Source organism: Felis catus, chromosome B4, assembly GCF_018350175.1.
Source record: "Felis catus isolate Fca126 chromosome B4, F.catus_Fca126_mat1.0, whole genome shotgun sequence".
NCBI classification, from domain to species: Eukaryota; Metazoa; Chordata; class Mammalia; order Carnivora; family Felidae; genus Felis; species Felis catus.
The window spans coordinates 41,689,602-41,704,591 of NC_058374.1; the positions used below are offsets into that span (position 1 = coordinate 41,689,602).

The following is a 14,990-nucleotide window of genomic DNA, read 5'->3' on the forward strand; positions in this document are numbered from 1 at the left end:
CCCCCCCCGTGACAGATGTGTCTCTTCCACAGTTCCCAGCTTTCTCTTCTACCGGTACTTTCCATGTCTGTTAAAGTGTTTGTAGAGGTAGCTGATGCGTTTGTTAAGGTTGTGCAGGTCATCAAGGAACATTCGATTTCCAACCATTTTCTTCTTTCGGATACAACGTTGCAATTCATTCCCCTTCCAGCCTCTAAGCCATCTGGGGCCCCTGATCAGTTCTTTGGGGTGCATTTCAAAGTCTCCTGTGTAATGTGAGAGAACACGTTAGTTCCCAGACAAGAGGCAACAAACACAGCCTCCACCAGCTAAGCCTTCAGCATGCAGTTACATTTTCCTGAGCTGCGCCTACAGACAAGCAGCACCTACACGATCAAGAGCACAGACCCTGGAGCCAGACTGCTTGTGGTTCAAATTCTGGCACTGCCATTTACTAGCATTGGAAAAAAATCACTTAACCCCTCTGTGCTTCAGTTTCCTTACCTGTAAACTGAAAAAACAAAAAACAACCCTTACTGTAAGGATTAATACATGTAGTGCACTAAGAACAGCGTCAAAAACAACCAGAATACGCACGTTAAGTGTCGGCTCTTATTACTGAGCATGGTACCATTCGTACACTGGTGGGGGGAAAAAAAGATAATCTTACGTAAAAAATTACTCTGAAATTCTGTACCACGGAATCGAATCTTACCCAGGATCCCGATGTTGTCATACACCCCGAACATAGCCCTCTTCTCGTTCCAACGATCAACCACTTTGGGAGGCGGGAGGGTGAGCCTTACGTGGAACATTCCAGGAGTACCTAGGGACGGGGAAGAAAGGGAATGAGTCTGAGCCGCTTACTGACAAGCAGTTCTCAGGGCAATTTCTACATCAGCCACTTACCCAGAGAGAAGCTTCTGCAGGATAGGGGCACCCGGCCCCATAGGACCCTGCCTGCCCCCAAAGAGAGGCTCCCTGCCATTGCTCTCGTCTCTTCCCTACAACAGCAACCACACAAGCATAAGAGTAGGGTCACACGTGATCTTCGAGGAGCTAACAGGGACCTTCCGCGCCAGCCTCACAGGACACTAGACGGAAGGAGCCATCTTGGGTCTCATCGAGGTACCTCCCGCAGCCAGACCCGTCTTGGCTCCTCCTTCCCCAGCCACAAACCCCACCCTCCAAGTTCCGGTGTACAGAGGCCTTGAAACCCCTCCCTCCCTTCCCACCCCGCCCAGGTGCTTCCGGTTCGCCCGCCGAAGTCTTGGAGAGTCGGAAGAGCAGAGGGATTCATTTCGTCGTTGCCCAGGACGCCCCAAAACTGAATTTCGAGGAAACTCACCCTTTCCTGGGGGCGTCCCTCAACTGTGAGGGAGATGAAGGTGCAAACTCCGGAACCCAAAACCTCTTTTTCTGTGCCTCACAGCAGTATTGTGTTGTAGCTGTTTTCATTATCCCTTTTCTACCGGGGAGGAAGTCTGAGGCGCAGAGAGTGAAGTGACCTGCTGGACGTCACATAGAGGAGATGGCGGAACACGGATTAGAGCCTAAACCTTTTAACTCCCGGCTTGGACTTGCCTCCTGCCCCGGGGCGGGGGGGGGGGGGGCCGGGGCGGTGACTGAGTGGGTCACTAGCCCAAGGGCGCTATCACCGCCTAGCTAGAAAGGGCGGCAGAATGAGGCAGCCGCGAGACGAGGGGAGGCGGGCAGGGGATCTAGACCCTGCCCCGCCCCTGGCGGCGCGTCTGGCTTCCAGGCTCCTGAGATGTGATTGGCGGGTCTCTGCAGAGAGTGACGCGATTGGCCTCCTAACGGCGGTTGAGATTTGAACTCCACCTTTGTGGCTTTGCCCGCGCGGCGCCTGGCTAAGAGGCGGGTTTTTGCCTCCGCCTGCCGGGGATTGGCCGGTTTCTCTGCCCGCTTGAGTGCTGCGGTGCTGATTGGTGCGTATTGTGCAGTCCGTGTTTTTTCCTTCATTTCGGCCCCACGTCCTGAGTCGGAGGAGCGGCGGGTGAAGTTCTTTTCTGAGGTGTGGTGTTAATGGGCAGCGGGGAATGAAAGACTGGGAAGGTTGGGGATGGGGCAGTATGACGCGATATTAGGCGTAATTCTGGCGGTAAGATGTAGTAGAAACAGTAAGTTTTAACAGACCCGTGCGGAATATGGGCAAATCTCTTAACCTTTTTTTTTTTTTTTTTAGCTTCAGTTTCCTCATCTGTAAATAGGGTTGTGTTATCATGCATTCCATGAGATTGGCATTCGAAGAACTAGATCAGATATGATATATTCAAATAGCCTAATAAGAACGTGACACAGAGTAAACAGATGTTAAATGTTAATACTCTCCCATTCTGGAGCCAGGACACGCACTAGTCCATGCTGGCCCACTGCCCTAGCCTTGAGTGAGGCCTTCTCTCAGTGCATAAAAATGGAAATGTCCGTTAAAATGGAAATGCTAACTTGATGCATTGATATGCCACTTTGTTTTTTTTTTTAATTTTTTTTAATGTTTATTTATTTTTGAAGGAGAGAGAGACAGAATGTGACGGGGGGGGGGGGGGGCGGGGGTGCAGAGAGAGAGGGAGACATAGAATCTGATGCAGGCTCCAGGCTCTGAGCTGTCAGCACAGAGCCCGATGCGGGGCTCGAACCCACAAACCACCAGATCATGACCTGAGCCGAAGTCGGACGCTCAACCGACTGAGCCACCCAGGTGCCCTGCCACTTTGTATTTCTTTAAACATTCTCTTGTCTTTTGACTCTTTTGATCCTCAGAGCAACTTTGCAAAATAATCAGATTAGTAACTCTGTTGTGCAGATGAGGTTCAGGGGGTAAGTGACATAACCAAATAGCAGAGTCACAGTTAGAATTAGATTCTGGACTAGAATCCTGGACTAGTCCAGGGTTGCCTCACATCCTCTTAAGATAACGTTACCGCCGTGGTATAAGTTTGATATAAGCGTCATATATCTGAGGGTGGAGGAATAATAGAACCAGATTAAAAAGACAGTCCTTAGATATAGATCTTGATCTGTTTGCTGTTTGGTTTCCAGCCCTGTGAGCCAGTGGGAGAAAGATGTGTCCCCAGCTGTATGAGTTCCATCTGCCTTTAGCCCCAGAGGAGTTGTTGAAAAGTGGAGGAGTGAATCAGTATGTAGTGCAAGAGGTACTGTCCATCCGACATCTTCCATCACAGCTTAGAGGTAAGACTTCGTAGCGGCTACTGTGCCTGGCCCTTCAAAACAGCCATCCCCCATGTAATTATATTATTGGCCTTTTGCACTACACTGCTAAGCTCCATGAGGGCAAAGAACCCATCTTTCCTATTCATGGTTTTCTTCCTAGCATTGCTTGGGATGTATTACATGAAGAGTATCCACACTGACCTCCTTTTCTCAATCATTCAAAAAACAGTCTTGATGTATGCAGCTACTCTTTGGAGAAAAACTTATTTTAGATCTTTACCTCTTACCATGTGCCAAAACTAAGTTCTGATGGATTTAAAAGTTATAGGAAAAGGTAGCTTTCTCAGAATGTATGGGGCTTGACCTGACCTGTTTCAGGTAGTACTTTTTTAGAGTCTAGATCTCTTGTTTCCAGGGGTGTGCAATAATAAGAAAAAAATGTGTACACCTACAACACTGAACAGTATATGCACAATACAGTTATCTGTTGAAACCTACAGATGAACAAGGCAATTTATACATTATCACTAAGACCTTGTAATGTCACTATACTTCTTGGAAGTGGTCTTTCAGGTTGTTTTAGAGAGGTACATAGAGTAGAGATTAAGATTCTGGAGCCAAGCTATCTGAATTTGAATCCTGGCTCTACCACTCTCACCTTAGACAAGTTACTTATTCTGTCTGTACCTGTTTCCTCATCTGTTAAGATAGGGATAATAGCCTACTTCATTTATTATCTTCTATAACAAGAAGGGTTGGTTAATGCAGCAGCTTGATAATTTAACTCCAGCTTGTCTCCTCTTGGCCATGATGGTTGCTAGATGCCAGCTCCTTGCTCTTATGTACAGAAGTAGTAAAGAAGTAGTATACTTCTTTCTTTTTTTAAAACTTTACCGGAAGCCTCCCAACAGACCTAGCCAGAATTGGATTTTGCCTATTTCCCTGAACTAATTACTGATAAGGGATACAGATTTACCCAGATTGTCTAAATTGATAAAGATTATTATCTAGGAGCCTCCCTAAACCCAGACATCTCACCATTTGGTAAGCAAAGAACGCAGAGTGTGGAGGTCAACCAGTAGCTGGCAAGTCAACAGAATCCACTATGGTGGAGATAGACTATTCTCTCCATATAGTGTTGATATATGCGTCACCAATTGCACAGGCTGCACAGTGTAGTAAATTGTTCTTCAGTTATTATAATGCATCATTTTTTAAATGAATAATTACTCACTTTAAGAGTTCTTTTTAGGGGCGCCTGGGTGGCGCAGTCGGTTAAGCGTCCGACTTCAGCCAGGTCACGATCTCGCAGTCCGTGAGTTCGAGCCCCGCGTCAGGCTCTGGGCTGATGGCTCAGAGCCTGGAGCCTGTTTCCGATTCTGTGTCTCCCTCTCTCTCTGCCCCTCCCCTGTTCATGCTCTGTCTCTCTCTGTCCCAAAAATAAAATAAAAAAACGTTGGGAAAAAAAAGAGTTCTTTTTATAATAATTACATTGCTTTTGGTGTTTAGAACCCTAACTATAAGTTCTATAAGATCAAATCATTTCCTTTTTCAATAAGTATTTACTGACGATACACTGTCAGACACTGTTCTGGGTCCTGGGGACACAACAGTAAACAAAACAGACAAGTTGACAAAGTTCTTTCTCTCAAGGTTCTCAACAAGAAATAAATAAATAAGGACTATGTCAGATGGCTATAAGTGCCAGGGAGAAAAGTAAGCAGGATAAACAAAATATGGTGTGGGAGGGTAGGAACTGCATTTTATGTTGGATGATCAGTGAAGGCTTGCTGATCAGTGACATTTGAGCAGAGGCCTTAAAAGTGAAGGAGTAAACTATGCAGATAGTTCTCATAGGCCTTCTAAGCAGAGAGAAAAGCCAGTGCCAAGGCTCGGAGGTGGGAAAATGCCAATATGGTTGGAGTGGAGTAAGCTAGGGAAAGATGTCAGATGAGAAGTGGTGCAGGTTATTCTAGAGTCTTGCTCCTTACACTGTGGCCTTCAGACCAGCAAATTAGAATCATGATTTAGGAATTTATCAGAAATCCAAAAAAAAAAAAAAATGAAATCCAAGATAAAGACCCATCCCAGAACTACTGAATCAGAAAATCCGTTTTTTAAGAATATCCTTAGGTAATTCAGATGCACATTTAAGTTAGAGAAGCACTAATCTGGAGTCTTGTAGGTCATAATAAAGATTTAGCTTCAGTGTGAACACAGGAATGGCACAGTCTGACATTTTAAAAGTATCACTATTGTGTTGAATAGTGTGAGGGGCAAGGGAAGAAGCAGGAGACTCATTGAGAGGGTAATACAGTAGTACCAGGTAGCTTGCCTTGCCTGGGGTGATAACAGTAGAGGTATTCATAAAAAGTTAGGTTCTGAATAGATGTTTTTGCCTTTTAATATTTTTTATTTATTTTTGAAAGAGAGAGTGCAAGCGGGGGAGGGTCAGAGAGAGGCGGGGACAGAGGATCTGACACAGGGTCCATGCTAACAGCAGTGAGCCCAATGCGGAGCTCAAATTCAAGGGCTATGAATCATGACCTGAGCCGAAGTCAGACACTCAACAACTGAGCCACCTAGGTACCCCAGGATCTGTATAGATGTTAAAAGTAGAGGGGCGCCTGGGTGGCGCAGTCGGTTGAGCGTCCGACTTCAGCCAGGTCACGATCTCACGGTCTGTGAGTTCGAGCCCCGCGTCAGGCTCTGGGCTGATGGCTTGGAGCCTGGAGCCTGCTTCCGATTCTGTGTCTCCCTCTCTCTCTGCCCATCCCCCGTTCATGCTCTGTTTCTCTCTGTCCCAAAAATAAATAAAAAACGTTGAAAAAAAAAATTAAAAAAAAAAAAAAAAGTACAGCCAACAGGATTGTTGATGGATTGGCTGGGATTTACAGGGTTAGAGAAAGAATCTAGGATGATTACAAGGTTTTTGGATCCGAGCAACTAGAAAAATGGAAGTACCATTTACAGAGATGGGGTAACTTATGAGAGGAGCAGCTTTGGGCTGTTGGTTGTAGAATTGTGGAGTTTGGGGGAGAGGTGCCCGCTACAGCTATATGTTTGGGGTTTAATGTTCAGCATGTAGAAGGCCATTTAAAGCCATGAAATTTGAGTGTAGATGGAGACAAAAAGCAGTTTAGAGATGTAAGAGCTGAGACAGCCCAGTATTTAGAGGCTGGAAAGATGAGAAAGAACCAGTAGGAGAAACTGAGGACCAGTCATTGAGGCAGAAAGTGAACAAAGGCACTAAACAGGCTAAATTAAGAGATGTTTCAAAAAGAGGTGGAGAGCTCAACTGCAAATTAATTACTGGACTTCACAATGTGGTGATTGGGGAAAGCGGTTTCAGAGGAGTAGTGGGGGCACAAGGCTAATTGAAATAGGTGGGTTTATGAGAAAATGGGAAGACAGAGTTTAGATAACTTTCTGATTGTTTTGCTTTCATGGGTAACAGAGAAATGAGGTGATGATGGAGGAGGAGGTAGAGTTGAGGGAGGATTTTTTGTTTATTTTTTTATTTTGAGAGAGAGAGAGGAAGAGCAGGGGAAGGGCAGAGAGAAGGAGAGAGAGATAATCCCAAGCAGGCTCCATGCTGTCAGCACAGAGTCCATCGTGGGACTGGATTCCACAAACTGAGATCATGGCCTGAGCCAAAATCAAGAGTCAGAGACTTAACTGACTGAGCCACCCAGGCTCCCCGGGAGGATTTTTTATAAGATGGGTGGCATTACATGTGTATGTACTGAATGGAAGCTATCAGAGAAGGTTAGGTTGATGATGCAAGAGGGAGAGGGGACAGATTGTTGGAGCAGTATCTTTAGTAGGTAAGAGAGTGTGTAATCTGGTGCACAGAGGGAGGAGATGGTTTTACTAGAGGGTGGGACAGTTTATCTGCAGTAGCAAAAGAAAAGACAGAGTAGCTGGGCACAGATGCAGGTAGTGAGGGGAAATACAGATCTTGGGGCAGCTGGAAGTTCTCTTCTATGTGCTTCTTAATGTTTATTTTTGAGAGAGAGAGAGAGAGTAGGGGAGGGGCAGAGAGAGGGAGAAACAGAATCTGAAGCCAGCTCCAGGCTCCGAGCTGTTAACACAGAGCTCGACATGGGGCTTGAACCCACAGACTGCATGATCATGACCTGAGCCAAAGTTGGCTGTTTAACCAACTGAGCCACCCAGGTGCCCCTCTTCTGTGTGATTCTATTTTCTCAGTGAGATAGGAAGTGAAGCCTTTAACTGAGAAGGAATTGGGGAAGAAGGCCTTGATCTTATGAGCAGAGGAAAGGTGTGAAATAATTGCCTAGAAGAAGGTGAGGAGGCCTGGGAATTTGTAACAGGCTTACCAAGAAATACTAAGGGCCCACTTGAGATTAATGGTCATAAGTTTAAAGTAAGAATAGTTAGCATGATTGTATATTTTTGTCAAGCCATTTTTATTTTTATTTGTATGATTACATGAATGAAGTAAGCAGGCAGTTGAATTTAATCCAGATTTGCCAAGGGAGTAAATGTGAATTTTAGTGGAAAAAATTAGAAATATCATATTGTCTAACAATAGGGGTACCTGGCTGACTCAGTAGAGAATGCTACTCTTGATCTCAGGGTCCTGAGTTCAAGCCCCACATTGGACATGAAGCCTACATTATAAAGAAGAGAGGGACACCTGGGTGGCTCAGTCGATTAAGCGTCCGACTTCAGCTCAGGTCATGATCTCAATGCTCATGAGTTTGATCCCCATGTCGGGCTCTGTGCTGACAGCTTAGAGCCTGGAACCTGCTTTGATTCTGTGCCTCCCTCTTTCTCTACCCTCCCCAGCTCACACTCTGTCTCTCTCTGTCTCAAAAAATAAACATTAGAAAAATAAATTAAAGGGGCCCCTAGGTGGCACAGTCGGTTAAGCGTCCGACTTCAGCCAGGTCACGATCTCGCGGTCCATGAGTTCGAGCCCCGCATCGGGCTCTGGGCTGATGGCTCGGAGCCTGGAGCCTGTTTCCGATTCTGTGTCTCCCTCTCTCTCTGCCCCTCCCCCATTCATGTTCTGTCTCTCTCTGTCGCAAAAATAAAATAAACGTTGGAAAAAAAAAAAAAAAGAAAAAGAAATTAAAAAAAAAAGATATAATGTCTAATGATAGAGGAATAGTAAGTTAATTTATATATATATATATATATATATATATATATATATATGATGGACTATTATGTGACCATTAAAATTATTTACAAAGGTTTTATAATATTCTTATTGTAAAATTAAGTTTTATTTATTTATTTGGAGAGAGAGTGGGGGACAAGCAGAGAGAGAGAGAATCCCAAGCAGGCTCCACGCTCAGCACAAGAGCCCAATGCAGGGCTCAATCCCACAACCCTGGGATCATGACCTGAACCAAAATCAAGAGTCGGATGCTCAACTGCCTGAGCCACCCAGGCACCCCATAATATTAAGTTTTAAAAAGCAGAACAGAGAAGTGAGTATGTGATATGACCTCAACAGCAGAAATACTAAGCATAGGAAAGAGATGGAAAAAAGTTAGCCAGATGTTAATTGCTGTGTATTTCTCTTTTCCATTTTTCTATATTTTCCAGATTACAGAAGGAAGTTTGTAAGAGTGGTAAATAGCCGGAGTGCCTGGGTGGCTCATTCGGTTAAAGCGTCTGACTCTTGATTTTGGCTCAGGTCACGATCTCACAGTTCATGGGATTGAGCCCTGCATCAGGCTCTGTGCTGGTAGTGCAGAGCCTGCTTGGGATTCTCTCTCTCCCTCTGTGTCTCCCTCTCTCTCTGCCTCTTCCCTGCTTGCTCTCTCTCTCTCTCTCAAAATAAATAAATAAACTTTAAAAAAAGAGAGTGATAAATAAATTACATATACTGAGTTACACTGTGTGCTAAGTATTATTCTGACTGCTTCACAGGATTATTTCTACTTAACCTTTACCAAAAAATTCTGAAAAGCCCTATGATGTGCAATCTTGTGTATTATTCCTCACTTAGAGAAGAGGAAACAGACTTAGTAAGCTAAGTAGCTTGGCCTGGTAAGTGTTCAAGCCAAATATAAACCTAAATTAGCAGTCTGACTCTAGACCAGATCAGTAGGTAATGCTTCAAAGAATTAAACAGGTATATGGACGAAGAAAATCATTAGTTGTAATAAAAAAAAATAGGTAGTTGGTAATATTTGAGAGAATAGTTGTTAGGTTGATAAATCCCACAAACAGATCAGGAAATTGAAAGAGGAGACACAATTTAAAAGGGATATCCACATGCCCCTAGGTAGCTCAGTCATCCAACTTCAGCTCAGGTCATGATCTCATGCTTCGTGAGTTCGAGCCATGAGTCAGGCTCTGTGCTGACAGCTTGGAGCCTAGAGCCTGCTTCTGATTCTGTGCCTCCCCCTCTGTCTGCCCCTCCGCCACTTGCGACTCTGTCTTTCTCTCTCAAAAATAAATAAATCTTAAAAGGGATATGATAGCAAAGTCAAATGAAAGGCATTGAGTGTTTTTGTTTTGTTTTAAAGAAGGGAGTCCTGGGGCACCTGTGTGGTTCAGTCAGTTGAGTGTTTGACTTGATTTTGGCTCAGGTTGTGATCTCGGGGTTTGGTTGGTGGGTTGGAGCCCTGTGTCAGGCTCTACAGTGGCGGTGCAGAGCCTGCTTGGGATTCCCTGTCTTCCTCTTTCTCTGCCCCTCCCCCATTCGTGCTCTCTTTCTCTCAAAATAAATTAAACTTTAAAACATAAAAATATAAAGGGACTCCTCAGTGGCTCAGTCAGGTTAAGCGTCTGACTTCGGCTCAGGTCATGATCTCATGGTTTGTGAGTTCAGGCCCTATGTTGGGCTCTGCACTAACAGTTCAGAGCCTGGAGCCTGCTTCAGGTTCTGTGTGTGTGTGTGTGTGTGTCTCAAAAGTAAATAAACAAACATTTTTAAAAAGTTTTTAATAAATAAATATATAAAGAAGGGAGGCCTGAGCATGCTGGCAGAATAAGAGCAGTTCCTGGACAGGATAAAACCAAAGGTGAAAAAGAGGAGGTACGTCTTTGGGGCAGTGGGACAGGTTAGCTTTTCTCTTGAGACTCCAGCAAAAAATGGGAAGATGTTGGCAGAGAGGTTTGTTGATAGGGAAGAAGGATTACCAAAGAGCTTGTGCTTTGTGTCTCATTCTTTTTTTTAAATTATACTTTGAATGTTTATTTTTTATTGAATCTTAAAATTGTCTCTCTCCCTCTGCCTCTCTCCCCCACTTGGGCTCGCTCACTGTCTCTCAAATTAAAAAAAAAAAAAAAAATGTAATTGTGTATATACTCTAGAAGAAAGAACTTTACACAATTATTGTAAGCTGAGTTAGTAAAATATTTTTTATAGGAATACGGGTTAGCAATTCTGAAACTGCTTTATGTGTATACTAGGGTTAAGTAAAATATGTAAATTAACTCATATTTTTAATATATAAACAGATCAAAACAGATATGACAGGTATGTATGTATATACACGTGCATGTCCTTCTATTCTCTACTGAGAGGACCTAAAAACAAAGATACAGTGCAATAGCAGTAAGCCTAACTAGTGCCTAGAACTTGGTTTCTACATGCCATACTTCCACAAAAGAAATGAGGACTCTGTTGAGAATGGTTGATTGCAGAACTGGGCCAGGGAAAGTGCAAGATGAACATCTTATACCAGAAAGTAAGAGAGCAAAAGTGAAGGGACCATGTTGAAAGGACTGCAGGCAGGCCAAGTTGAAGGACCTCCCAGTGGTCAAGCATGGGATCATTTAAGCAACAAAATAAATAGTAGTAGGAATGCATTAAAACAGAATAAAGGAAATAACCGTGAGTCTATTCCAATTTGAATAAATAACCAGAGGGAAAGGGAAGCTCATCCTTAGAGTGGCATTCCCATTAGTAAGTGTAGAAGGAATGATGGAGATAGAAAAATCACCATATAGGGGCACCTGGCTGGCTCAGTCGGCAGGGCATACAACTCTTGATCTCGGTTGTAAATTCGAGCCCCATGTTGGGTATAGAGATTACTTTAAAATCTTTTTAAAAAGAAAGAAAGAAAAAAGAAAAGTCAAAGTGTTTACTAACACCTCAGTAATAACTGTGGCAGGCAAGAATCATGGACAGATTCGTGGGCAAAATGTGAGGAGAAACAAGATATTTGTACAATTTCAAAGTATCTCCCTAACAAGATACTTATTTGCTGCAAAAGAGGAAAATAGTAACTTTACAGAGGAGATGGCTGGCGAACACTAGCAGGTAATCAAGGTTAACATAGTAATAAGACATTGATACCATGTACTTCTTGGTGTGATGCTTTGAAAGGAGGCTCGCTTCTGTGGTCATTCTGCCAAAAATACATAACCTCAATCTAATCATGAGAAAATAGCAAACAAACCCAGACTGAGGGACATTGTACAGAATAACTGAATAGTATACTTCAAAAGTGTCAAAGATTGTGAAAGACAAAGATGGGAGGAGACTAAGGAGACATGACAACTGAATGCATTGTGGGATCCTGGATTGGATCCTGGACCAGAAAAAGGACATAAATAGAAGAACTAACAATTCAGATAACGTCTGTAGATTCATTAATAGCATTGAGTTCATGTTGATTTCTTATAGACTCTTGTACTGTGGTTATAGAAGATGTTAACATCATCAGAGTGAAAAGTACAAGAACTCTGTATTGTTTTTGCCACTTTTTGTCATTTCACAATTTAAAAAAACCATAATAGGTTACATTGAAGTGAACTGTCTCTTTTTGGTATTCAAGCAGTAAAAGTCATTAACTGGATTTTCTGCCATGAATGGAATTTACCAACAAGGTATCTCCCCTCTGTGTTGATTCGTTTCTTTCATCTTTGTAGCATTTCAGGCTGCCTTCCGAGCTCAGGGGCCCCTGGCAATGCTGGAGCACTTTGATACTGTCTACAGCATTCTACAGTAAGTAGAACACATCTGGCTGGTGCTGTAAGAACTAGTGGCTGTTTACCTTAACGTTGCATGTTAGTCCTGAAATTCCAAATTATAGGTTCACTGATAAAGGTTCGGGGTGCTGATAATTCTACTAATGAGCATTGACCCCAACTTCACACCAGTTGAGCAATTTCACAGATGTGTTTAAGTCTTAGATTCTTCAGGTTTGATCTGATCTAGAATGGGCTCTGCAGTTTCCTATCTCACCCCCCACACTTTCTTTCCCTCATAGTCACTTTCGAAGTATAGATCCTGGCCTCAAGGAAGATACTCTGGAATTCCTGATGAAAGGTGTTTATGGGTCAGGGGGTAGGGGATGGAAGGTGTTTGTTGTTGTTTGTTTGTTTACTGTTTCCTACATTTTATCAGCCACGTGATGATATCAAGGCTGTGGTGATTCAGTTGGTTTGGCTAAGCCCGGGGACCTTTGACCTATTAAGGTCTGTAATCTTGGTGGACAATACAGAGTTGTGTGTGTTCGCTGTAAGGGCAGACCAACAAGAAATATTTCCTACTTTTGAATTGCCTCTCTTTAATAGAGGTAGTTCTTCCAGTTGCCAAGGAGAAACTGGGGTAGCTGGCCTGAGAGAGTGGGGACAGGGCGTGTTCAGCGTGTCGGGGTCAGGGGTCCCAAAGGACTTGGCTTGTGTTGTGGCCACTGAGAGATGAAACACAGATCTTTGGTAATCTGATGGCTGCTGATGCTGGGTGTTTGGAAGCCAGAGCAGATGAGGAAAGTGAACAAAGCCGACTCCGGACTTTGCCCCTTGCAGTGGTATCCCGTCATTCCCAGGAACTTCCCACTGTCCTGGATGATGCAGCTCTGAGTGTATCAGACAGGAGCGCCCACCTAAATGCCCTCAAAATGAACTGCTATGCTCTGATACGCCTCGTGGAATCCTTTGAGACCATGAGCAGCCAGACAAGCCTCATGGACCTGGACCTTGGGAAGGTAATTGGAGTTCCTGGCTCACTCAACATGGGGCCTGGAGAGATCAGGGGGTCAATGGGAAAGAAGAGAATCCAACAATTCTGGGAATCCTGTCTGTCCTTTTTTAGGATTTATGAGGAAGTACTCAAAAATATCACAGCATATCCTGCCCTGACAAGGACCTCTTTTATATTTTACAATTTGTAATACATCTGCTGTGTTAGTTTCTACCTTATCTCAATACTGGACAGTTTGGGCACTCAGACTAGCAGATTTTGACCTGATTTGTCTTCCTTATTTTTCCCTAAATGTATGCATGATCCTTTTTTAGGGGAAGAAAACCCGGGCCAAGGCCGCCCACGGCTTTGACTGGGAAGAAGAGAGGCAACCAATTCTTCAGCTTCTAACGCAGCTGCTCCAGCTGGACATTCGTCACCTGTGGAACCACTCAATAATTGAAGAGGAATTTGTCAGGTCGGTGGTTAAGATGGTCATAGTGAACTGTGAGGAACGAGGGCTCTGTTGCTAGATATGTCTTCTTTCTGAATACTTCACTTCATGCCTCACTTCTGTATGTAAGACATAGAAGTATACTCATAACATAGAATTGTTAGTAAGTAGATAACAAATGTTAGAAACTGCCATGAGTTTCTTATCTTTAATGCCCATTTGCTCATTCATGACATAGTATTTACTGAGAATCTCCTGGCTGCATGGCTGGTATTATTGCAGGCACTAGAAACATAAGTTTCTGTCCTTAGAGTTTATATTATAGAGCAGAAGATGATTTTTAAAGTAAGTAAAATACATGGTTTGTTTTATACTTTATGATTGTGGAGAACAACAGGGGAGGGGATGGGGAGTTTGATGGAAGAGAGTTGTGATTTCTTTGAGAAAGAAACAGAGCATGCGGGGGAGGGACAGAGAGAGAGAGAGGGAGAGACAGAATCTGAAGCAGGCTCCAGGCTCAACTGTCAGCACAGAGCTCAATGTAGGGCTCGAACTCACAAGCCATGAGATCATGACCTGAGCTGAAGTTGGATGCTCAACTGAGCCACCCAGATGCCCCGAGAGTTGTGATCTTAAATCAGCTGTTCTAGCAAGGCCTTTTTGAGGTGGTGACATTTGAGCAAAAACCCAGAGGAGGCCGTATGAGGCACGAGAATATGGAGGAATAAACAAGGGTGAGGAACGGAACAGCAGGTACAAAAACCCTGAGGAAGGCATGTATCTGGCATGTACAGGTGGTAGCAGTGAGGCGAGAGACATGGCAACTGAGCAGGTGAAAGGGATAGGCTGTGAAATCCCAGAAGCAGTGGGGAGCCAACTGTGCAGATCCTTGGCCATCATGGTGACTTTGCATTTTCTCAGAGTGAGATGGGGCCACTCAAGGGTTCTGAGCAGGGCAGTGACGTGGTCTGACTAGGGCTTTAACAGGATCATCCTGGCTGTTGCGTTGAAACAGACTATGAAAGGAAAGGAAGAAAGCAGGAGACCAGTTAGGAGGCTGTTGCAGTAACTTGGGCAAGAGATGATGGTAGCTTAGACCCAAGAGTGGCAGTGGATATGGGGAGAAGTGGATGGACTCTGTACTTTTTTCCCTAAGGTAGAGCTTACAGGATAGTCTGACAGAGGTGTATGAAGTTTGAGGGAGAGTTCAGTCAAGGATGACTCACTCAGGGTTTTGACCTGAGCTTTCAGAATAAACATAAAAAGAGGCGGGGGTGGATGCTTGGTTGGCTCAGGGAGCTAAGCAGCTGACTCTTGATTTCGGCTCAGATCATGATCTCACGGTTCGTGAGTTCAGGCTCCACATTGGGCTCTGCATTGACAGCATGGAGCTTGCTTGCAATTCTCTCTCTCTCTCTCTCTCTCTCTCTCTCTCTCTCTCTCTCTGCCCTTTCCCTGCTTCCT

General features: G+C 44.1%; 2 protein-coding genes and 1 non-coding gene across 8 annotated transcripts in view; 2 read left to right on the forward strand and 1 right to left on the reverse strand.

Moving 5' to 3' along the window:
* Nucleotides 1-1,587, reverse strand: MRPL51 (mitochondrial ribosomal protein L51). The gene is made up of 4 exons (XM_023256717.2): nucleotides 1,328-1,587; nucleotides 889-983; nucleotides 695-805; nucleotides 1-245 (listed from the first exon to the last, which is right to left on the reverse strand). Exons 1-4 carry the CDS (start codon nucleotides 1,435-1,437, stop codon nucleotides 49-51), a joined length of 513 nt encoding a protein of 170 aa, XP_023112485.2. The 5' UTR covers nucleotides 1,438-1,587; the 3' UTR covers nucleotides 1-48.
* NCAPD2 (non-SMC condensin I complex subunit D2) overlaps nucleotides 1,225-14,990 on the forward strand; it is a 31,306-nt gene continuing 17,540 nt past the window's right edge. For 3 of the 6 annotated variants that reach the window (XM_019834405.3, XR_002159486.3, XR_002159487.3), the window contains exons 1-6: nucleotides 1,716-2,014; nucleotides 3,040-3,189; nucleotides 12,037-12,112; nucleotides 12,378-12,436; nucleotides 12,919-13,097; nucleotides 13,408-13,550. In XM_019834405.3, coding sequence (XP_019689964.3) covers nucleotides 3,063-3,189; nucleotides 12,037-12,112; nucleotides 12,378-12,436; nucleotides 12,919-13,097; nucleotides 13,408-13,550 — 584 coding nt within the window. In that variant the 5' untranslated portion in view covers nucleotides 1,716-2,014; nucleotides 3,040-3,062. Of the gene's footprint in view, nucleotides 1,368-1,715; nucleotides 2,102-3,039; nucleotides 3,190-12,036; nucleotides 12,113-12,377; nucleotides 12,437-12,918; nucleotides 13,098-13,407; nucleotides 13,551-14,990 lie in introns of those variants that run through there. The other 3 variants (XM_019834406.3, XM_019834408.3, XM_019834407.3) reach the window with 3 other exon arrangements.
* Nucleotides 12,514-12,842, forward strand: LOC111561591. Its single transcript, XR_002744233.1, has one exon. It is a non-coding gene; the product is annotated as a small nucleolar RNA U85 (small nucleolar RNA).

Excerpts from the sequence above, each read along its gene's own strand:
- MRPL51 (XM_023256717.2), bottom strand. The coding sequence starts at position 1,437 with ATGAAAACAGCTACAACACAATACTGCTGTGAGGCACAGAAAAAGAGG. Across the intron at positions 806-888 it reads CTGCAGAAGCTTCTCTCTGG|GTACTCCTGGAATGTTCCAC; the intron begins GTAAGTGGCTGA and ends CCCCGTCCCTAG. Across the intron at positions 246-694 it reads TGACAACATCGGGATCCTGG|GAGACTTTGAAATGCACCCC; the intron begins GTAAGATTCGAT and ends CACATTACACAG.